We start from the raw sequence: 24,835 nt of genomic DNA, 5'->3' as shown, positions 1-24,835 counted from the left end.
CTCGCTCTCTGCCTCCTCTACCCTCCCTCCCTCTCTTTTCTCTCCGCCTCTCGCCTCTCCAGTTCTAGCTGACTGCAGAGCTCTTAGCAGCCAGATGGACTCAGTTCCCAGCGAAAGGACAGGGATGGCAAGATCTTTTAGCATTTAGGGGATGCCTTTGTTAGTAACCGTTCACAATGGGCAGCTCCCGGCTGAGAGTCTTTGACCCTCATCTAGAGAGGAAAGATTCAGCAGTGCTCTCAGACCGAGAGCTGCCCTTGCCTACCTTCGATGTGCCTTATTTCAAATACATCGACGAAGAGGATGAGGATGATGAATGGAGCAGCCGCTCGCAGTCTTCCACCGAGGATGACTCAGTGGACTCTCTGCTCTCTGACAGATACGTGGTGGTGTCCGGAACCCCAGAGAAGATCTTGGAGCACCTTTTGAATGACTTGCACCTGGAGGAAGTCCAGGACAAAGAAACAGGTAAGGCAAGGGGTGTCTCCTGCTTCCAGACTTGCAGGAAGCTGCTGATGCCCTTGTCAGTATCCTTAGGGGCGAGGCTCCCACTGTTGGCTGAAACCAGGTGGGATGAAATAGCATATGCTTTGTGTGCCTCCCCCTTTGCCCTGTGCTGTTTTGTTTAAATCCAGTAAATGGACACATGTAGTTCCCAAGCAGCTGCCTGGGAAGTAACTGTACAAAGAAAATGATATGAAGGCAGATGTTCTTATTTCTTTGGTAATTTTTACTAAATCTCACCTAAAGGCAACTGGCAAAAGGCCAGTGTTCTATAGCCCTTGTGCAGTGGAAAGAAATACAAGGGGAGGAAGGTTAGCAGACATTTACCTGGTGTGTAGGAGATGCTGAACTGGGGGCAGCAGCTTCCCTGCTGAAATGTCAACAATTACTGCAACTACTCAGCAGCTATATGCTCAGCAGCAACTTCTGCTTTTTTTCCAAGTGGTTTACAAACTGCTGCTCAGAGCAAGCCCTGGGGTGCAGAAAATGATACTCAGCTTTCCAGACTAGAAACTATAATTCACTACAGCCTTATTGATCAGACTTGTCCTTTTTTATTCGACCTGAGAGAAAAATACCCATTTAGCTTTTTCATCCATGCACTTTTGAAAACACTACTACTCCATTTATAAAATGATTTACCCATAATTTCCTTTATCAGGGCAGGGAGAGCACTTGCTTCTCTGATGCAGAATTTGCAATTTGTTCCAGCCTGGAACAATTATTCCAGTGAATGGAACTCTGGTGTTGGCCTGAATTTTACAACTGGATCCCCTCACTAAAATGCACTTTTTGTGGCTACCATAGCACCTGTGACACCCATACTTTGCAAAACCGATTGCATCAAGAAAAGAGAGCTGCAGGTTGTATTAGTACAGAATATTTACTTAGGTTTTTACCATGCAGAAGGGATGGTAAAATACAGTCTCCTTGAATCCCTGTAGTTTTTTTGTTTGTGGAAGGGAAGAGCGTTACTGAGGATTGAACCCTGGGCCTAGACAAGCACTCTTACCACTGAGCTACCTCCTCAGTCCTATTTTTTTTATTTTGAAATAAGGTGTCACTGTGTTGTCCAGGCTGGCCTCAAACTTGAGATACTCTTGCCTCAGCCTCCTGAGTACAGCAAAGACTATAGTTGTGTGCACCATGCCCAGCATCAATAGTTTTGTTTGAACATGAGTGATGGCTAGATCTATATTACATTACAAAGGTCAGTAAGAGAAGCAATGTGTGAAATATGTGAATGGGTTTTTTAAAAAAGCAAGTGATTCAATCACGTATCCTACAATAATGTTATTGTCAATTTCAAAATTCAAATGAATATTTGGCATTTAATTGGGAAAATCAATAGCTCTCCCTTATATACAATAAAATAAGCTAAAAGAAAAGTATTGTTGTGGCACTTTCTGGGTTGTTTTGTATGTCTGCACATTAATATTTCATGCATTTAAGCACTATTCCCATGTTCTGCTTCATCAGGCACAATTATCATGGAACTGGGCATACTTTCCCACATAATGATTGCCAGACTACTTTACACAGGTGGTTTGCACTTAAAAGGCAGGAAGTTGCCTGTCATGGAAAGAGAACAGTATACTTTAAATGTAGTAGAGCTTTGGAGGTGTTGGATGCTTTCTGCTGCTTAGTATCATAAGCATAGAAATTATTTAATTTGAATTCTTTTTTTCTTACTACTTGTCATTAGTTTGTGTTCTCTCTCTCCACCCCACCTGGCCCGTTTCTTTGAGGTGCTAAAGATGGAAACCAGGGCCTGGTGCAAGTTAGACAGGTGCTCTACCACTGAGCTGTACCCTCAGCCCATCCTCTTTACTTTTGAGAAAAATGGCTCAGGTGCTCACTAACAGGTTGGCCATTTAACAGGGAATGACTTATCACCTTTATTATTGTTACTAATGCCAGCAATTGCTTCCTGTTGGGAATGGGGATGCACATGGTGTCTAGTGATTTTTATTCTCAATTATACCAACCCTGAGGTCAAATATTTCACTTTGGCCACCTGCACACAAAGCAGAGGATCAGGACTCAGTGATTTGACCCACACAGTCCTGACCTAAGTAGAGCAGGAGGGGGCTAGTCAGGGTCAGCCCAACCTGATTGCTGCTCATTTCCTTAGACATTGAGGGGTAGACACACATGAAACTTCAGTTTTATAGAGACATTGGAGAGTAAAAATAATAACAACTTTCCTCCCATCAAAGGAGAATTTGATAAAAAGGAAAAAGTCAACTTTGGAGAGAGTTATGTGCATAGAAAAGGCACACCTAAGTGGAAGTCTCATGTAGCTTTTCAAAACTTCAAGCCTACCGCTTGGAGAAAATACAACTGAAAAGCTATCATGTAGCTTCTTGTTGATAAAATCTTAGAAAACAAAATTTTGCATGTACATTGAAGAAAAGTGCTTATTCATTTGCACTAGTTAGAATACTAAATGAATGGTATATTTCAAGTCATTGAGGCCCCTTGCCATTGACTGAGGTGAGTTCTAGTTCTTTATCTTGGGGGTGGCCGGCAGGCTCATTATCAGAGGCCTGTGTGTGCAAGAGCCTAATCGAGCTGCATAAACCATATGGAAGACAGATGGAGGGAAACGAGAAGGGGCTGCAATAAAAGCCTGCAGCAGCATTTTTATGTTCCTGAGCGCCCCTTTTAGTGAGGTAGAGCCATATGGGGCCAGGGGAGCCATATGGTGGCCCCTCCACATGGTCCTGGTGGCAATGAGGAGGAAAGTATACATGGGAAGAAATAAATGGTCCTAGAAGCTGGGATGAGCCTGTTCTGGATTCTTACATTCCAACATTCCTGTACCCACCAGAGACTGGGGAAGACAACCAAGAAAGAGATGTTATTTTCCCTTCTCTTTCCCATAAAAGGCACTTAGTTGTGAAAATGTAGGCCCAGACCCCAATAGAGGAGGTCTTCTATGCTCACACAGGACAATTGATATTAATATGCAAGTAGAAAAGTTTACTGAATTGAATGGAATCAAAAGATGCATGCCAGACTGTTGGGGTAAAGCGTTTATTTCTGTTGCTACTTGAATTGAGAATAGAATAGAAACAATTCAATAATTCATACAGTACTCTACTGCCAAATCAAGCTGAGTTTTAAAGGCAAAAATTGTTATAGGGATGCTGAAAAGCAGCCTACTAATGACTTTTATAAAAGATTTGACATTCACCTACCATACCTACTTTCAAGCCCATCTGCAGACTTTGCCTTCCTGGTAGTACCAGGCACAGGGAGTCCTCCAGGGATACCTGTGGAATGATGAGTGAGCAAGTCCCTCTAAACTCTTAAATAGAAGAAAGGAGAATGCTGGTAGGGAACAGGTAAACCAGCCAAGCATTTAGATCTTCTTTTGCAACCAACTTTGAAATCTTCTTTCGTCTAGTACTTTCTCTTCTGTTTACTCATTTAGCAATAATACTTACATATAGCAAACAGCACTAAAATTCTTTATAATCTAAACTTTTGAGTATTTTTTTTCCTTTCTACTATATAGTTCTTCATTTTTTTTTTTTTTTGAAATGGAAAAACTGAAACTGACCATTAGATGTTTATTTGTGAATGTGGAAAGTGACTGAAGCTGTCGTCAAAGATTTCCCTTTTCTTTCAGGGTTCAGGTTCTGACTTGAAACATTTTAGATTGTTAGAGAAAAATGAAGCAGTTTCTGCAGCTCTATCTTTTATCTTCTCAGAAATAGGGCAGGCATCATCGGGCACTCTCAGCCCACGAGAATTACAGGGAAGGCAAGACGGGGGAAAAAAACAAACAAACAGGGAGCTGTGAGTAGAGGGGCTGCAGGGGGGAAGATGCCCGATGAAAACCAACCAGCTCTTGCCCGGGGGTCCCAGTGGTGTCCCCCTTGACACCTTTTCCCTTCCCTGGAGAGGATAAGTATGTGTGGCTTAGAAATGCTTCTGTAGAAAGTAATGAGTTCTGTTTTAAAGCAGGGGGGAAGCTTTATCTGATTGATTAGATAGAGAAAAACCTTAATATTGATCTTTCTTTTTGAGTATGTGTTGTGATGAGTCTGCCTTAGGAAAAACACAAGGCAATATGTTATTGTCCATTTCCTATTCCCATTTTCTAATTCCTTACTCATCTTTTCAAAGAAAATGCACTTATGATGATAGGCTTCCAAGGAAAACAAGCAAGCAGAGTGAACATGATAGAATAGGGAAAGCCTCTGACTGGTTCTCATTAAGCCTGACCTGATTTCTTTAAGGTATGGCTGCTTTTTTTTTTTTTAATTGTTCTGTATATTCTATATTCTATTAATGTGTCCTGGTGTAGACATGTCTGCACAGTCTGCCTTGATTGTTCCATGGGTGCCTCAGTGTTGGTGGTTCACTTTTAGCAGCAAGTAGTAGGTAAAGCATGCAGTTCAAGAAGTGAATCCCTCCCTGTTCCTTTAAGGCTATAGTTCTGTGGCAGGGCCCGCTTTATAATATGGAAGTGTCTCCCTTGATGGGGAGAGTCCAGAAGTTTTTGGTGGTCAGCCTGGTGGCTTTTTTGAGCTTTGCACTAGCAGAATTTTGAATAAAGCTAGGACAGATGCCTCATTTTCTCTTAACATTTTATCTCCATCCCTGACAGCATGAGGCCCATAATAAGCCCTTGATGTGTGGTTTTTATGGGAGAAAATTAAGAATGCTTTTCTTCTGATCATTGGGAAAGTAGAACGCAATTTAAGTGATCTCCTTCCTTACTTGACTTTTAGGATGGAACAGAGCTTCCTCACCCAGGTCATGAAACCATTATAACCCTGTAACCGCAGTCCCTGTTGCAGGACTAAAACTGTTTGAGGGTAGGTAGAGACATTTTTAGGTAATGGTAAGTCTTTCTATGGACTTATGCAATTGATACATACTTTAAATTATATTTAAAGTATGTATCAATTTAATTATATTAAATTTATATTTTCTTTTTATTTTATACATTCCCTCAAGGTGCTGGGGATTGAGCCGAGGGCCTCGTGCATGCTAGGCAGTGGCTCTACCACTGAGCAATACCTCCATTCCCTTTTGTTTTTATTTATAACATCATATAACAAACTGACCGTGTAGCTATCTGTGGCTGCACATGAGAAGCACCAGGGCACTTTTAAACAAATCCCAATATCCAAAGATTCTGACTCAGTGGGCTTGAGCAGGGCCCAAGTCTTCCTAGCTTTGACAGCCTCCCAGGTGATGCTAACATGTGACCAGGTTTGAAAACCTCTAAAATAGAACATTGACTGTGTCCGTTTCACTTCCATCTTTTAAAACACCTACTGTAGGATTCTAATGTTTTTACATGTACCCTTGCCTCTAAGAGTTAGGGCCATGATTTTCTCTCTCCTTCTCCCCCTTCTAATCCCCTCTCCAGGACTCCATGTCCAGCAGCATGTCTACTGGTCTCTGGAATCTCTGTGTTCTGAAAAGTTTGCAATTCACAAACTGCACTTCTTGTCCTTCTACTATAGTAGTTTTAAGGAAAGGACATAACTAGAGGCCACACAGCTGTTTGGCTTCTCAGCTCTTGGAATGAGGTGATGATTTAGTGAATGCAACCCATTTGGACTTTATAAGGGTTCTGTTTCCCTACAGAAATCACTGGGTGCCCCTTTGGTCTCATGGCCAAGAATGCTTACTTCTCTTGGAAATAATGTTTCAAGAAAGGAGCAAACACATATAAACAGAGTAGAAAAGGGACTGAAATGAGCTTCTAAAGCTGAGAGTCCCAGATCTGTGCTCCATTAATAAACCAGCCTAAGACCTCAAGCAAGTCATAAGTGAAATGATCTCTGAGGTGTCTTTCATCACTAAGACTCTTGGCTTCAAAGGGTTCTGTGCCCTTTTTTTTGCTTCAAAATATGTCAGAAAGCCACAGAATTCTAGATCCAATGGAGACCTGAGAATGCATGTAGATGACCTCCAGAATCTTCTGGTCATTTTAGGGTAAAAGCACCATGATTTAGCCATCTCATGAGAACTGAAGAAATTAGGACTGACTTCATGATACTTCATTTTGCTGCTGCAGTTTTTCAGCCTCATGGAGCAGTTAGAATGCTGATGGGGTATTGAGCTTGGAATCCAAGGCTCAGTGGCCATACATGGTGGTGATTTAAGTATGTTTGTATATAACCCTGTCCAATGGGAAACTTTTAAAGTTCCTTTGAGAAATTATGCCATAACATTTCCGAAGAACAGCTTTGATTTATCAGCAGCTAGTAAATTCCATTTGCAGAGTTTTATTACCGAGTCATTTTGGGATATTCAGAAATAGTCTATTGCAAGAGAAAAGCTCCAGTTTTTCCCCAGTTATGAAATATACTACATCATATCTCTTGTACTTTCAACTTTACAGACTACTATAAAAAACATAACAGTGCACTTTTAATTTTTGAGTAGTTTCTATATGCACCTGAATGAATACTTTAGAAAACTCTATTTCCTTCCTTCTATATATAAATATCTTTGACTTAGTACTAGGTAGGACCATTCTAAATGCTGAGGATACAATGGAAAACAATAGACAAATACCTTATCTTCATGGAAGCTTATCTTCTAGGGAAGGGAATTAGAAAATAAATAATAAATTAAAAATACTGCATATTCTAAGATAAATGCTAAGTAGCCAATATTATTACAGACACTAGTTTAGGATAATTACACTCCTGTGTCTTCAAAAACAGATCATTATCTTGATTAGGATAAAGATTTTGCAAGTGTAGAAATAAGTCAAAACTAATCAAACTGTGTGTTTTAAATCAGGTTTATTTTGTGTCAAATATAGTTCAATAAAACTTTTTTAAATGAAAAATTATGTTGGCAACAAGATAACTTAATGTATTTAAAGTATTTTAGGAATTAACTTGAAATAAAGCTAAGAGCCAAAAGAAATAGAGTAAATTAAAATAAAAGAAATAACATAGGAGAAATAAAAGAAATTTAAAATATGTACAATTGCCCCAAGTTAGTAAATAGCTGCTGTTAGTGCTGCAGAATCTATGCACATGGAAATGTTTGATAAGGATATCAGCCTTTTACTATCTTAAACTGTGAAAAAAAAAAAGCTTTCTTCAAAATGAGTAACTGAACTGGGATACACTCAAGGTCTTTTCAGCTTTATGAACCTGTCACTTTTAAATATTAGGTTAATTTTGCTTGCATACATACTAATAAAAAAAATCAGTGGAAGACTGAATTCATTTGCACAAACTCCAGCTGCCCTGGGTGTGCCTCACATGCAGATGATGAGCACCACTGCTCAGCAAAGGCCTGTTTTCCACATAAGCAAAGACTCAAGCAGCTATACATGGTGACAGGAGAACTCCCCGAAATGCTGTCAAGAGAGAACTGCAATAAAAGTGCCCAAATTCGAATATAGTTTCTACTTTGCCCTGTCATGTTTATGTTGTGGTTTTTGTTGGGTCTGTTTTGATCTGGTTTTTTGACAGTTCCCTTAGCTTCTCTCCTGATGACTAATATGGAGAATGTAATGTGTTTGTCAACTATAATGGAAGCATTGGGAGACTTTATAAATTTATGTTGACAAAGTGAGGAGATAATTAGAGCTGGGTTGAAATGTTCTTTTCAGTTGTCTCGTTTTTAAAAGCAGAGGTCCCAGACTGAATGATATTTGAGACAGGCCCCTTCCAGAACTGAAGGCCAGAGTTCAAAGATTATTCAGGACTCCAATTCATTTATCCAAGCCTCATCCCACTAGATGGATCCTTGTGCAGAATAATTGTTGGCATTTCATGACTTTAAGTGCTAGGTAGAAGTTAACTAAGTTGCTTAGGTGATCGAGTGAATGTTTGAATCTGGAAAAGCACCCAGATATACTCCTAGCTTTATTCCAAAAATAATTTTTGTTAGAGACTAAAATCATGGATTAAATACATAATTGAATTTTTTTTAAAAGTATATTGTCCAACTTAAACTGTACACTCCTCAAATCAGGCCCTTTGCTACTGAGTGAACTAATCACCAGAAATGGTGGGGCTCGCCTGTAATTCCAGCCTTTTCTAATCCCAGCTACTCAGGAAGCTGAGGCAAGAGGATCACAAGTTCAAGTCCAGCCTCAAGAATGTACTGAGACCTGGTCTAAAAAAAAAAGTTGTGGGTGTAGTTCAATGGTAGAGTGCCCCTGGATTAAATCCCCTTACCACACACACAAAGAAAAGGTGAATTAATCTCCAGCACAAAAATCTGCTTGTTGATTTCCAGCTCTGAGCAGGATAGCCAGCTAACTGCTTCAAAATGCTTAGAAAAAGAGTGGGGGGCTAGGGTTGTATCTCAGTGGCAGAGCGCTCGCCTAGTATGTGCGAGGCCCTGGGTTCGATCCTCAGAACCACATAAAAACAAATAAATGAAATAAAGATATTGTGTCCAACTAAGAAATAAATATTTTTAAAAAAGAGGGAGAGGGATTCTAGCTGACATCCTATCAGACCACTCAGATAAGTGACTGAAAACTAGATTTGCCTTTGGATTTCATTTAAGATGTTCATTTTCTGGGTTAATCTATTTGCACCACCTATTAACATGCAATATTATGTATGATAACAGGGGAATTGATGCTTTAACACTGCTAGTAGATTGTGGGTTCATTAATACCCTTGTTGGTAATGAAGCAAGGTGAAATGAAGTGAGACTGAGCTGAAGTATAAGATCATTAACATACACTGACTAATAATGGAAATGTGGACAAATTCATTACAGCATAACCAATGGGCAAAGGAAGATGTTTAATGGATAAGGCTGTGATAAGTAGGTGTGCAGCATACCTTTCAGGGAAATTGTGCCTCTTTAGAATGAGAGTGGATCCATCATTTGGATGCGTTTTTCAAAATTGCATCATTTTCATGTTTACTCCATGCTTTTGCTACAGTTTATAGTCTGAATTTTAATTTGATTTTGCAAATGATTTCAGCATGAATGATTATAAAAAAGTGTAATAGTTTTCCAACGAGTGTCAAGTTTTCAGTGAAATGCAGGGCCATTTATGCATGTTTACCCAATATTTGTAGTGCACTATGTAGAGATGAACATTTTCATTCAATGTTTAATTTTATATTCTCTTTCAGTTTCTCCCCTTGTTTATTTTGTGCCCACTGTTAAAATTTATGTATGTGAGTATTTCTCCTTATAAATAAAGTAGAAAATAAAAGCACTGGGCAATTAAAACTGTAGTATTTAACCACAGGGAAATTAAAATTAGCTTATCAGATGTGACTTTTGCCATAAAATGGTGACCATTTATAGCAGACTTTGTAAAGAGAAAGTACAGGTGCAGGTCCAGAGCATCCTGTGGACAAATTAAAATATCCTACTTTCCCTGTGTAAAGGACAGCTAATATGGAAGATGTAGAAATGAATGGACTTTCTTCTTTACTCACATTTGCTCTGGGGAGGGGGGTGCCAGGGATTGGACCCACTGAGCCATATCCCCATCCCTTTTTTTGTATTTTGTTTAGAGACAGGGTCCAGAGTCTCGCTAAGTTGCTAATGCCCTCGTTAAATTGCTGAGGCTGGCTTTGAACTCACAATCCTCTTGCCTCAGCCTCCCAAGCCACTGGGATTACAGGCATGCGCTACTGTGCCAGGCTCACATTTGCACTTTTTATTTACATGTATTTGTTTCACCTAAAAGACTTTCCCTCCTGTTCAAGTGTTATAGTTAAACCTTTGTCCCAGGGTTGCATAAACTGACTTCCAGACCACTCATAGTATAATCGAATCAAGCCTTTATTGAAGCACACCGGTGGCGGCTGACCAGAACATAAAGCTGTTCCCCTGATCAGCCCCGAACAATTGCAAGAGCACTCCTTATAAGCCTGAAAACCACAAAAGGGATGTTCAGGGGATCTAGCCAATGCAAGCAAGCCAGGTTACAGAAGAGGGACAGTACAGTCAAGTGGAGGGAAGCCTAACCAATCACAGTTAGCCCAGTCACCCCAGTTACAGAAACAGAGCCCCATTACCCTAGTTACAGAAACAATACCCCATTAGGTAGTTCTGTGTTCTTAAAGGTTTCTATAGCAAAAGGAAAAGAACATCTTGCTCCAGTCATGACTCTTCTACTTGGCATGGTTGTTTTACAGGATGAAGTCATAAAACAAAATGGAGTCACATTTGCTCCTACTATCACACAAGCACCCAACTTGATTCCCATTTTTGTTATATAGAGTTCCATGGGTAACCTTGGGTTGTTTTCATAGTTAAGTAAATTTCTAATTTTCTAGACTGGCTGGAGAATAAATTATTGCAAATAAAATATTGTGGCATACTGAGAGTCACCATAAGTATGTTATATGAATTGTCAATTTTCAGGGATCAAAATATATAAAATTTACTGTTTTCAAATATATAATACAGTGATCAATCCAAATACTCAACCAGTGTATCTGATAAGTCACAAAGTTAATGTATAATTATAGGGTCCCAATAGTAGTCCTCAGTTTTAGTGTTATATAAATAAGACATTGGCTTACATCTACAGAGTTTCTTTGACATAAAATGAAGGTTGCTTTTAAAAAAAACATTTTTTTTTTTTTTTGATACCAGGAATTGAATTCAGGGGTGTTTTACCGCTGAGCTACATCTGGATTCCTTTTTATTTTTTGAGACAGGTTACTGCTAAGTTGCTGAGGCTGGCCTCAAACTTGCAATCCTCCTGCCTCAGCCTTCAGAGCCACTAGGATTACAGGCATAGCAGCTGATTGAAGGTTGCTATTATAACACAAATCCTCTAACTCATCAATTTTCTATCTGTAATTCTTTAGAAAAAATAATCCTTACAGCATAGTTTTTCAGTTTAGTGGTAGCCAGGGATTTCATTCTTTTAAAAGGAAAATTCTGTTCTCAAATTTTTAAACCATATTTTGTCTGTAAGTTTCACGTCATTTGGCATACTTAATATTGGATTTCAGTAGAAACACATGTTATTTTGTCAGTGCCCTGCTGTATTTCCAGAAGCACCTTTCAAGTCAGGCCTTTCTGAAGGAGCGCATTGAAAGGAGCAACAGAAATTGAAAGGAGACATTCATGAAGACAAGATGCTGTGTCAGTAGTGAGTTTGAGAACTAATAAATAGTTTTAGCACAATGATAGTTTCCCTCTAGCACCAGCAGCTGATAGGGGAGGGGTGTAGCTCAGGTGTAGAGCACTTGCCGTCAGTGGGTGCAGCCTGGCTTGGATCCCCACACTGCGGGGGAGAAAAATCTTGAAATTGCTTGGGTAAGTCAGAGGTTGAGAAAACTCACTCCCTCCATCTCTTTCTCTGTGTCTCAGAGATCTTGTGTCCTCTCTCCAGACAACTGATGGATTTAAAGTGAGTATTTCAGATGTCCTTCTGAATTTTAAAATGCCGAGACATCTTCCTCAATTAAAAGTTAGCATCCTATCAGAAAATGGATATTTAAAACAGTGTTTGCGTAACTGTGTATACTTCAGATCATCTTGCAAGTGTGCAGAAGGAATGTTAGCTGTAGCATTTTGTTGAATTATAATCACTGCATGTTAACCTCTCACAGCATGCTTCAATCAAATTATTGCTTCATTTAAAGGCTGCAATGCTACAGACAAGCTTTCACATAAAAGGAATATTCTTTGTGTGGGAGAATTTTTGCCTTTACCTAGATTTGAGCTTTTCCTCGTTTCTCTTTGCAGTCTCTCTCACCATAACTGTCCTCTCCCATTTCCCATTATTCTTATTTTTTGCCCTTGAGGCTTTCTCAATGTACAATTGAAACCATTCTTTTTATTATGTTTGCAACTTTTTTCCTGAGCTTAAGGCTGCTACTGGGCTGGCAGTGCTTCCCCTACATCTCAGAAATAAACCCAATTAGTCATAATTGTTGCATATGGGTGAACAGATAGCATGGAAAACTAAACCCCAGAAATCCCAATCTTGCCATAATCTAAATGTTGACAGAAAATAATTTTCAGAGCAATTCCCTTTTCTGCTCCAGACTTGGTAGTCTTATCTCTATTCAGCACTTAAGTATATTTGTGAATCCTCTTTTAAATCTTTCAAATGAGCTCCACTTAGTGCAAATATTATAAGTTGAAATTGCCCATTGCATACCTGGCTGGATACTTGTATTTAAATTCTCAGTCTAAAAGTAATCATAGTTTTAGGCATATGGTATATGCATGCTTTATCTTATCTCCCTTCCAGTGTGCCTTAAGTATGTCCATTATGAAGAAGGATTCACACAGTATTTAGGGCAACTTAGGTTTCCCCTGGTCTTGCTTGGTATCATTTATTTTGATTTTGTGTTGCAGATTTATAGATTTCTCAAATCTAGTATCACATCATATGTTTTGTTATGGAAAATAAAAAACTAGAGGGGTAGCTCTGTTGCAGAGCATGAATTTAACATGGACAGGGTCTTGGGTTCCAATGAGCACCCATCCTAATTTTGGATTTTCTTTCCAGAGTGGGCCATACAAAATGTGACTTCTGAGGTCTTGATTCAATTTGATCTGAATTTGGAGACATTGCAAGCCATTTTTGACAACCACTAATGACACTTGTAGACAATTTGGGTCAGCTCAAATTGTGCCAGAGTTGATTGGCATAGCATGTCTATCTCAGAATTAAGACATTCTACACCTTCTACACCATTTGACAGTCTCCTGAAGAGGGAGGTTGTTCTTTCAAAACAAAAATATTTGAGGCGCATGTATTTTTAGCAGATTCTAGAAATCCATAGTATTGAGATCAGGATAAATCCACAATACCTATTGCTGCTTACAAGTTATTTTCCTACTTTTGATAATGGAGAAACTTGAAACACTTTATTTATTACTGATCACATGCTTGAACCTTTGAAAATGTCCATTGTAAATGTATTATTTGTGATTAGCCGTGGTGCAGATTGTAGAAAAACTAAGGGTGGTTTAAACATGATGTAAATGTATTTTTCTCTCATTTAAAAATAGTCATGGAAAAAATGCAGTCCAAAGCTGATCAGACCACCCTGATATTAGCCAGTACTAAGATTCCTTTCAGCTTTTGTCTCTAATGTCCCTAGAGGCAGACCTTCATCTGACAGGCTCAGATGGCTAATAGCATGCTGGTCCAGGCAACCTGATGTGGAAAGCATGAACATACCTTTCCATCACACTGGCTTCTGCTTTTATCCTATGAGCCAAAACTTAGTCTTGTGATCACATCTAGCTGCAAGTGAAGTTGGAAAATGCACTGCTCTTTACTTCAAATATCTAGGAAGCAAAATGCCCAGATTATTAGAGAAATGGAAAAAAGCACATAATTTTATAATGGAAGTTGTCCTTAGTGGTTGTTTTTTTTTTTTTTTTTTTTTGACACTGTAGACCTGAAACCATAATTATATATTTGTTTCTTCAAAGAAACATAAGCATTGTGATTTAAGCATTTAAAAAGCCTACAGAGTGGTTTGAATAAACTCTTATATTCACTTGACCAACTCAATATTTTGGGCAAGGTGACATTCCAGTAATCCAAGCAACTCGGGAGGCTGAGGCAGGAGGATTGCCGGTTAAAGACCAGTGCGAACAATTTAGTGAGACCCATCTCAAAATAAAGAAGAGCTGGGGATGTAGCTCATTGGTAGACTTCCTCTGGGTTCAGTTCCCAGTACTAAAGAAGAAAAATTTAGGATAATCTTGTATATATTAGAATACTAGATTTACTTAACTCTAAAGTACCTCCTCACTTCTGATTTGGGCCATTGAATTCATGTTTGAGAATTCTATATCTTTCACTGCGAAATCCTTAGAATTTTTTTATCTATAAACATATAAAACATATATGAATATATAACATATATATATATATATATATATATATATATATATATATTTAATATATATATTAAACCCAGGGGCACTTTACCACTGAGCTACTTGTTAAGTCTCTGAGGCTGGCCTTGAACTTGCAATCCTTCTGTCTCAGCCTCCTGAGTCTTGGGGATTCTAGGAATGTGCTATCACGCTCAGCTAGAAATATTTCTCATAAAAGAAATTAAACATATCCTAAGGAACACTTAGTATATTTTGCCTTGGAATTTCTTTTTTAAACAAAGACACAAATAAAATATATTCTAGGAGTAGCTTATAGTGTATAATTCTGTATATTACTATTGTAATATAGTAAGAAATACATATTGGTCTCTGCCCCGTAGCACACAGCTCTAAAAACCATGTGATTTTCTGAGAGATAGAAATGATAGGAGCAACTTTTATTTTAATGTTTAATCTCAGTCCCTGGTTTCTAACACAAGAGCTTCTAAGACCCTTGGATGTACGGAGTGATAAGAGTGTCTTTTTGTATACTAATAACTGGTGATCAGGTCCCCCCCATAGCTTCAGGTTGGGGGCTGGTCACCACAGAGCCCAAGGCTATCACTGGAAGAGAGGACTGGTTAACACACCCCACTATCTCCAAGGAAGGGAACAGGTTGGGAGACTAACTCAGTTACCAATGGACCATGATTTAATCCATCTTTCCTACATAATGAAACCTCTATAAGAATACTGAGCCGTAGAGTTGGGGGAGAGCTTCTAGGTTGGTGAATACATCTATGTGCCAGGAGGGTGGTACACCCTAATTCCACAGGGACAGAAGCTTCTATACAAGGGGCCCTTTCAGAGCTCACCTTATGCAGGTCTTCATTTGACTGACTTTTTAATCTGTTTCCTTTGTACTGCTGCCTTTTATAATGAACCAGGGAATATGCACCTGAGTTTTGTGAGCCACTATAGTAAATGATCAGACCAGAGGAAGGTTTTATGAAAGCTCCCAATTTATAGCTAGTTGATCGGAAGTACAGGTGACAACCTGGCGCTCATGCCTGGTGTTTGAAGAGAAGTAAAGTCTCATAGAACTAAGGACCTAACCTGTAGAGTCTGTACTAACTCCAGGTAGTTAGTATCAGAACTAAAATGTAGGACAATTGGTGTGTTGAAAATAGAAAATAAGCCAGGCACGGTGGCACACACCTGTAATCCCAGCAGCTTGGGAGGCTGAGGCAGGAAAATTGCAAGTTCAAAGCAAATCTCAGCAAAATTGAGGCACTAAGCAACTCAGTGACACCCTGTCTCCAAATAAAATTCAAAACAGAGCTGGGGATGTGGCTCGGTAGTCAAGTGCCCCTGAGTTCAATCCCAGGTACCAAAAAATAAGAAAGTAGAAAATCACTTTGTTTTCTTTTTATTATGTTGTGTTTAGATTATTCTTGGTGATATTTCAGGAATTCATGTGCTCATTACATATCTGTAATCTATCATGATTAATCATGAGATTTAAATAGTAAGAGAAAAGCCTAAGGAGGTTTGTAGTTTTGGGAATTACATGTATTTAAAAAAAACTAGGGTCCGGGTTGTAGCTCCCTGGTGGAGCATGTGCCTAGCATGCAGGAGGCTCTGAGTTCCATCCCCAGCACCAAAAAATAAAACAAAACAAAAGGACTATTAGTACCTTTTAGAACAAAGGAGTTTGCGTGAATGCCTTTAACGTAAGGGTGCTAAAAATATTTTAGCTAAAAAAATAATCTTGATCAGTGGCAGCTGATACATTTAATGGTCTGTTTGCCCAGATGTTGAGCTGATAGGCATAGACCATACCTGAGCTGAGAGACCACTGAGGCTTTGACATGGAAGTTTTTTTCCTTTTAATCTAGGAAAGAGTGAACAAGATGTAATTGTGATGAATAATTTTCAGTATCTATAATGTATGCTATGGAGAAGTTTATCTAGAAGATTTTTTGATTTGTCTTTCTTTTTTTATTGGTTGTTCATAACATTACAAAGCTCTTCACATATCATATTTCATACATTAGATTCAAGTGGGTTATGAACTCCCATTTTTACCCCAAATACAGATTGCAGAATCACATCGGTTACACATCCACATTTTTACATATTGCCATACTAGTAACTGTTGTATTGCCTTACCCTTCCGTGTGATGGTCAGTTCTACCTTTAGAAGAGTAAATTGACTATTCAGTTATATCTACTGGCTATGGCCAGTGGAAAATAACAAAATATCTTTGTCCCCACAAAGGAACTCCAGCATACTGGCACTTAGGGAAACCAACCTCACACAGAGGCATCTTTGACTATCCATAGCTAATAAGAAGACCAAGCTCCTGTGACTATGCTGTCCCCACCTTCCATACTTGGGGATTCCATGATGCTCCTACATTTCTTCCCCCCTCCCACTAGCATGGATTGTTTGCACCCACACCCTCAGGAGAGCCAAGTACAGTGAGCAATAGAGGCAGAGATGGGACTTAGCAAACCTTGGGACCCAGGCCCCTTCCAACACTGCCTTGCTGAGGAGCCTCAGGTTAGTATTCCCCTTGCTTATCTCAGCCTCCTGTCATCATCTCAAGAGAACATAAGACCTGCCTCCTAGGCAAGGCATGCAGAATTCAGATCATGTAGGTAAAGATCTTGGCACCAGCATACAGTATGTGCTCAGTAAGAGAGCACCGTTAGGGTTATTTTCAAATGCAGTGGTTGTCATCATTTTCCCCCATTGCTTTTCCTCATGCCACTGCTGTCTTTCTAGTGCACAGTAAGGGATAGGTGTGGTTTGAAGCAAATTTGGGGTCTCTGGGACTGAAGGGTGTGCTGGTAGTGGTAGGCAGGGTATGGAAGCATGAGCATTCACACCAGTGGGATATTCATCAGCCTGGGGCTTGTAGGCTGCCTAATGTGGTCCTTTGATTATCACCAACCAGAGTCTAAAAGCCTGCAAACAGTTTCACATCGTCCACAGCAGAGAGCACAGCACTCAGCTCTGAACTAGTAGGAGTTGAGTAAATAGTAGCTGACCGAACATAAACCACCATCTCCTTTTCACCTGTCTGTGAAAGAAAGCAACCAAAGAATTCTAATGACTGCTCTGAAACTCAGAACACAGGGCAGAGCTGCTGCCCCTCATTGGTTATATATTTGTTCTTGGAATATTTTTAAATATGGACAATATATTAAATTTTCTTGAATGCAAATTCTTAGCTGTAAAAGAGGCAGTTGGCCATTCACTTCGAAACTTTGAGGGAAATAACCTCTCTCCAATAGATCTAGAATTTCTGTTCTAACCAGATACAAAACAGAAAAATGTTTTTTGTCTAAAATTCAGTGCTAATGACTCACAGTGACCAGCAAAACATTAACATTCAGAATTGCAATGTATTTCATGTTTTGGAAAGAGGCTGGTAATGCAGATTCTTCTTAGGGCCTAGGAGGTAAAAACATCATACCTGGACCTGAGATAATTTAAGTATTAAAGTGACTATTAATTGCTTGAAATAACCAGGCTTCTAATTTAAGATATGTTTAAATTAATTTTTCTGTTTTCTGAAGCTTTCTCTTGTTTAGTCGACAAGCACTTAGGAACCCAGTTTGTGCCTTAGCATGCATTATGTGATGCTAATCGTGTGAATAGCCAGCAGCTTAGAGAGTCAATTATGTTAGACTGAGTGGATCCTAGAACAAAGATATTCGTTTTTATTGGTGGATGCTGATGGATTGGTATTGAAGGCCTCATACCCATGACAGTTCCCATGCTCTGATCTATACTGTTAAATAAAATGTTACTTGCATTGATCATGAAGAATTCCTTTCTCCTGGCTCATATTTTTGAGAGTGACTGCTGTTCCTCATCAGTGAGCCCTGTACATCTATAACAAGAGTCTTTGTGGGAAAGTGTGCTAAGTGTGTTAAGAGCTGTAGGTTATTCTTAGTTCTTTCACATCTCACTAGAGCATGTCCCCAACATTTACTAAGGGGCACCTCTCCAAGGGCATCACATCTGCACAGCACCTCCAGTGGCCTTTGAGTGCTCCATCTGAGAAAACTCCTCTCAGCAGTGTCTGCATTCCAGTTCTCTGGTTGTCTCGGCTTCTATTATATTTGTGTCTCCTGATTCTCTACTTACCTTTTTCTTCTCTTTCCTCTTCCTTAATTCACCTTTTTCTTACCATTGCCCAAATGTGAATACCTACCCAGCTCAACCCTTAGACAACTGCTTATCTTTCCAATGTATGTATCTGAAAATCCATGGCAGCCTCAGTCTTCCTATTTATATAGTAGTTCCATAATCATAACTCTAACCTTTTTTGGTAACCTTAGATCTTTGATATTTTCCCCAATGGCTTCACTTAAAGTAACTAGGGAAGCCAGGCTCAACAAGTTTGTAAAGGTGAATTCAACTCCCTCTCTTTATTCTTCCTATCTGACTTTGCTGATACAGTAGTCTTGATCCATCTGTTTCTTTCTCATTGCTCCCCATCTTGAAAACTTCCATTGAGTTCCTTTTCTATGGAAGGAGCCCCAAGTTCCTTAGTCCAACTCTCAAAGACCCTCCAGGAATTGACCTTACCCTACTTTTTCTGTTGTACTATGAAGTCTCCTCTATTACCATTTCACTACTATTCTATAGAACCAGGACTTAAAAACTTTTATGTCCACACAGTTAAAAGCAAGTGAGCGAAGCCAGCCAGGGCATAATGGTGATAAACTGGAGCAGGTCCCCTACATAGACAGGTAAATCTGCTCTAAACCATGGTTGTGAATATGAGGGGCCCACCTGGTATTGCCAGATCTTCTGATCTTTAAATATTGCCAAATACCAAAAAAGAAAAAACATGTTTAGAAGCTAAACAAGGTCTTCAGGGCACAGTTTTATGAATTAGTCACAGACACCTGTATCTATTTCTTTGCTCACACTTTACTACTTTCTCCTCTAATTCTTGGAAGTTCATAGTTCTTTATACTTAGATTTTGTTGCTTGATTGGAGAATTGGGACAGAGTCTAAATAATTTTATTTTATGAAAATAAAGGCCAGATAGTATTGATAGAGGGCCTACTGTGGGCCAAGTTATCAGCTAGTTGCTTTAGTTACACTGTCCTAAATCCTCACTACAGCTCTGCTAGATGCAAAGATGCCATCCACTGCACTGGTGACTTCACTGAGGCCCAGAGAGGTTAGGTGTATTATGTCACAGGCTACCCCGGAAGAATTTCAGCTCTCTAATCCCCTTTGCATTTTTATATCATTTTCTGGGCTTTTCAGCAATCTTAGAAGACTTGCATGTGAGCCACAAATGGATTTTAATTGTGCTTCTATGCTGACAACAGCTAATTGGGGCTGGGACAGCAGTTGCTCTTAGGGCCTCTTGCCTCTCCTAAGTGAGGGGAATCTGCAAACACAGTCTCTTCTCCACATACTACAGCCTGGAGAAGATAGGAAGGCACTGCGGTCTTACTTCTTGTGCCTCCTAGAAACAGTTTTCAAAGATAGTGTGTGGATTTAAACGTAGTTTAGAACATAAAATACCTGTTGTATTCCAATCTTTCTTTCCCAGAGAAAAACACAAAAGATTCCACAACGAAATTTTTCAGTTAAAATAAAAATAGACTTGATTATTTGAAGAGCACACCCAAGCCCTGTCTATACTAGGTTAAAGGGGTAACTTTTAAGATTTTATATGCAAATCACATTAAATAAATAAGCATTTCTTGTGCAACAAATACCTAAAAACAAAATTAGATGTCAAACTTTGTTAGGTTTAGAATGGGTATGAAAAACTGGTGAAATTGTAAAGAATAGGCAGGGAATGAATGAATTTAAAAGCCGTGGTAAACAGCTATATTTAAGATTATTAATGTCACTTTCAGAAATGTAAGATACACCAGGAAAGAATCATAGCTTTAATAGCATAGCACTTTATGTCTCAAAGCCTGAACATTAAAAAAATTTTTTTATTTGTGCTTAATCAAATTACATAGTACATTTTGGCAGTACTCAAAAAATAATGGTAAGTTATAACATTCCAGGGCCAGAAATGGGCCCTTTTGAAAGTTCAAAGCTTTTCTTGGTTCCTTGAAATCAAGGTTTATGTAGGACATATTTTAGTGTGGCTTACATTCCATCGTATCTGCAGCAGAAGTGCAGGTGAAACAAAACTGCTAATAGTACTTAGGGGAATTTGAGTTAGCACAGAAATGTTGAATGTTCACATTACCATACTTAGATTAAATAGCTACCACAGGCAGTTGCCTGTCAGAACTCTTCATTTGCTTTCTTGGTAATTCACTTTAACAGATGAGTGGTTTCATTATTACAGTGAATTTTTGCTTATGAGTGCTGAAAAAATAACCGAGGTAGATTTCTACAATTATTCCTAAGTAACCCTACACTCCTAATGATTTCTTCTACTTCAAGGATTTTGTTTTGTGCTGTATTTTACTAAAAAAAAAGAAAGAAAGAGCATTAAGCTTAACCCTTTGGGTAATATGTAGAACAATTTCTGTAATTTGATTACATTTGCATAACAGAACCCTATCAAAAGGGTCTGTACCAAACCTCTTACCTATTCTACCTTTACACAACTCAGGGATGCTCTAGAGACACTTGTGTTCTACAAAAATAAAACGGGAATTTTTAGTGCTTGCTACACTTGAAATAAGGATGGGAGATATTTTAATTGATACATAAAAGAAAATATGTTCAAGTAGAATCAAATAAAAATAGGCAATAGCTTTCTTAGGCCTTAAAATGTAAAATAATAGTAAGTGATAGGGAGACGGTCTGTTTTATGTCAGTATGACAATTGTACCCAGAATTTTTAGAGCCATTCCTATTTTGACTGCAAACTGATGTATTTTATTTCAAGTTCCAAAGATCTTAAAACTAATGGTTACCTTCTGATTTTGATAATTATCTGGATGTTACTTTTATACTGTAAGAGTTAAAAGAGCCACTAGAGAAATATTCTTTTTAGGAGGCTAGAGGTGTAGCTCAGTGATAGAGTACAAAGTTACCATGCATGAGGCCCTGGGTCCAATTATCAGCACCCCAAAACACCTTTCATTTTTGGTGGAGTGCGGAGGATGATCCTAAAAGTGTAGTGAAAAAGAGCAGGCATGGTGTGCACACCTGGAATCCCAGCCACTTGGAAGGTTGAGGCAGGAAGATCATGAGTTCTGAGTTCAAGGGCAACCTGGGCAACATTGTAAGGCCTTATCTCAAGATAAAGAACAAAAAAAAATTAGTGATGAGCCAAGAATTTCAAAGAAAAGGGTTTTTTTTTTTGTATATTAATACCTAGGCATTCAGAGAGTTAGAAATCAAAATGAATACATCTCTTTATTCAGAGTGTTATTGTATATTGCAGCTATGAATTTGTTTAAATGAAAGATGCTTTTATGTGCACAAAAGTGCTTTTCTGCCTAGTCTTAAATTACTATTAATTAAGTACTATGTAATATAATAGATAATTATAGTGTTTTAATATGGATGCCAGTGGATTTGCTAGTCTTTCTAAATGGCTATTGTGGGCTAATATTCTTCAGGGGATCATTCATATAGCCATTGTGGTTCTAAAAATATCTCTAAATACCATTGGGACAGCCTTTTTTGAAACATGGCTATTATAAAAACGCTCTTTTATTTGAAGTGCATCATTTTGATTACAGGTTTTTTTTTGTTCATATCACTCAATTACTTCAGCAAGGAAAAAATGCCAAAGCTGAAAAAAGAATAAACCAAACCTCTTTTTATATAGAGAGAAATTTTTCAGAACAATACGGAAGTTAGAAAGAAAAATATTTGAGTTAGGAATATAGGGAATCTTCTATTCATTAAGATTTTTAATCATTCTGTTCATTAGAATATTAACTGGAGATGTGTTTATGTAGCCTCATTGTTTTTATTTTAATTAATATTTCTATGGCAGAGAGATAATTAGGTAAATGCTGTTGGATATTAAATATGGTAGTAGTTTGGGGGAAAATAAGCACTTCAGGGTCAAAGCCCTTAACAAAATATTGTGATATGTAAATTGATTAATTGAATAGAATGCCAGATGGGTTTGCCACTGTCCAACAAGACTCTCATAGCCACTGAGTTCATTATTAAGGTTGTTAGCTACTAATGGAGTAAATCTTGATTAGAGAATAGTCCCAACCTCATTAAATATAGCTAAGTGTAAAAACATTCCAGAATCTGAACCTATGTGGCACATGAAGCATTTTAAATGCCAAGCGTAAATTCTCATCATCTCACTCTGGGGTTTCTGTGCATGGGTGATTCCTACCTATAAGAGCACACTCAAGTCCCCAACATAGATTCTAGGCTATTCTGTTGTGCTTGCTGCCTATATCTAACATTGCATGCAAAAAGACTCGGTTTCATTTCTAATCAGACCAGAGGAGTTGAGAATTTTAATCAACCACATTTAGCACAGCAAAATTTTGCCATTTATGGGAGCATTACTATTAAATAACATCCCAAAATGATACCTTTAAAGTTGTATTTCCAAAATATTCTAGGGTTTCAGACACTATGTAAATGGTTGATTTCAATTTCAACTATTTAAAAAACTATAATAAAAATAACTATCCCAAATTTCTCATTATGATTACCAGTCATTAGTTTGTGCTACCAGGTTAACAAGTTTGAGGCAGTTCTAGAATATAGCTTCTCCTGCCTTTCTGTGCATATATTTTGTGCATATATTTTGTGCACAGAGACCCTAGCAGAGAGGCCTGCTAGCTCCTCTGTGAATGGGGGCTGTTCATTGTCTGATCACCACCACAGCTTTCTTGTATAGGGTTAATTTAGGCCCCTCCTCCCACTGCAAAGCCCAGGCACACCTGCCTGGAGACTTGCTTTAGGCCAGTGATTGCTAGCATGTTGCAGTGAGATGCAACATTGAAAGTTTAGGCTTTTTTTAGTAACCATTTGTCAAATTTATTTGATAAGAAATAAATTTGATAAGAAATACTGTTACTTATCATAAATATCTTTGGTGAAGCTCTCATACACTTCATTAAAAATTAAAAATTCTGGTTCATTTTAATTAATATCATCTTATAATTTTAAAAAAAGTTTTGATTTTTGACATTACCCTTTGTAACCATTTACTACTAATGTGGATTAGAATTACTTTAATGATCTATAAGCAAACAACCCATAGAAATAAATTAACCCATGCAGCTGATATAGCTGATACAGGCATCATCCACAATTTCTTATTATTTTTTTTTAAGATACTGGAGATTGAACCCAGGGCCTTACACATCTTGGGCAAGCACTCTACCACCAAGCTACATTTCCAGTTCTTTTAAAATTCTATTTTGAGACAGAGTCTCACTAAATTGCTGAAGCTGGCCTCAAAGATGCAATCCTGCCTCAGCCTCCTGAGTAACTGGGATTACAGGCATCCACCACTGTGCCCAGCCACAACTTCTTATGTGTGAATTTTGTATTTGTAAATAAGGCCTTGATTAATTTTTAGAGTAAATGCAACTAGTTGTTCCTAAGAATTCCAGAATTTTTCTTTCATCCAATGTTCAACTTATATTTGTATATCTCCGTACTAGGTGATTATTTATACCTACACATTTACAAAGTGTAGATCTTGGCAAGTATGAATATTATGGAGTGTATGACTCAGCTCAGGCTGCTGCAACAAAATACCATGGACTGGTCGCTTATTTCTTATGGCTTTGGAGGCTGGGAATGCTTAAGATCAAGGTGCTGGCAGGAAGTCAGGACTCTACAGGAACACTAATTCCATTCATGAGGGATTCACCCTTAGAACCTTATCTAATCCTAATTACCTTCCAAAGGCTCCTCCTCTTACTACTACCACATTATAGACTGAGGTTTTGATTTATGAATAAGGGGAATAAACATTCAATCCATCATGGTATAAAATCTTATTACCAATATAACTTACTACTATTTTATGCAGTTAAAAATTTGATGGCCAAAATGTAAAAATGAAAGTTAAATCACATAAAAAATGAATTTTAAGTTAAAGAGCCTAGACAAGGACCATTGTGTCAAAATCACTACTTTGCATTCTACATATAATCTTTTTCATCATTTGGGACATCATGTTGGAGGATGGAGTCTGCCTGTTTAGCAGCTTCATATTACATCTCAAGAATAGGCAAGGCAAAGAGGAGATTAAAAAATGAAACCTCTTTTTCTTAATAGAAAAAGGAATTAGGAAGCCGTGTGCTGTGCCTGCTTTCCAACTTTAGGTGGACTCAGCTCAGTCTGTCTTCATGACAGTAATAAAATCACATCTTTCTCCCAACTTCTTGAGATAGATACATTTGAGAGATGAAAATGAGTGGCCTTGAACCTCATATGTGTCTTCTGGGTTTTATTATCCATTGTTCATGCCCTCTATGTAACTAAATGGCTTTGGAAAGCCTTAACTTATTACAACATGAAGGCTTCGTTCCCTGTAGGACTGGAGTATATACGTTGGAAGTCTTACAAAATTTATTTTTTAACACATTATT

At 38.3% G+C, this 24,835-nt stretch overlaps 1 protein-coding gene across 2 annotated transcripts in view; it reads left to right on the top strand.

The window, feature by feature from the left end:
- Positions 1 to 24,835, top strand: part of Rapgef5 (Rap guanine nucleotide exchange factor 5) — a 227,329-nt gene that overhangs the window by 154,571 nt on the left and 47,923 nt on the right. For both annotated transcript variants that reach the window (XM_076835279.2, XM_076835269.2), the window contains exon 11: positions 380 to 468. In XM_076835279.2, coding sequence (XP_076691394.2) covers positions 380 to 468 — 89 coding nt within the window. The remainder of the gene's footprint in view (positions 1 to 379; positions 469 to 24,835) is intronic.

Source organism: Callospermophilus lateralis, chromosome 1 (assembly GCF_048772815.1).
Source record: "Callospermophilus lateralis isolate mCalLat2 chromosome 1, mCalLat2.hap1, whole genome shotgun sequence".
Classification (NCBI taxonomy): Eukaryota; Metazoa; Chordata; class Mammalia; order Rodentia; family Sciuridae; genus Callospermophilus; species Callospermophilus lateralis.
Note: the sequence above shows the minus strand (reverse complement) of the source record. Positions and strands in the feature narration are given on the sequence as shown.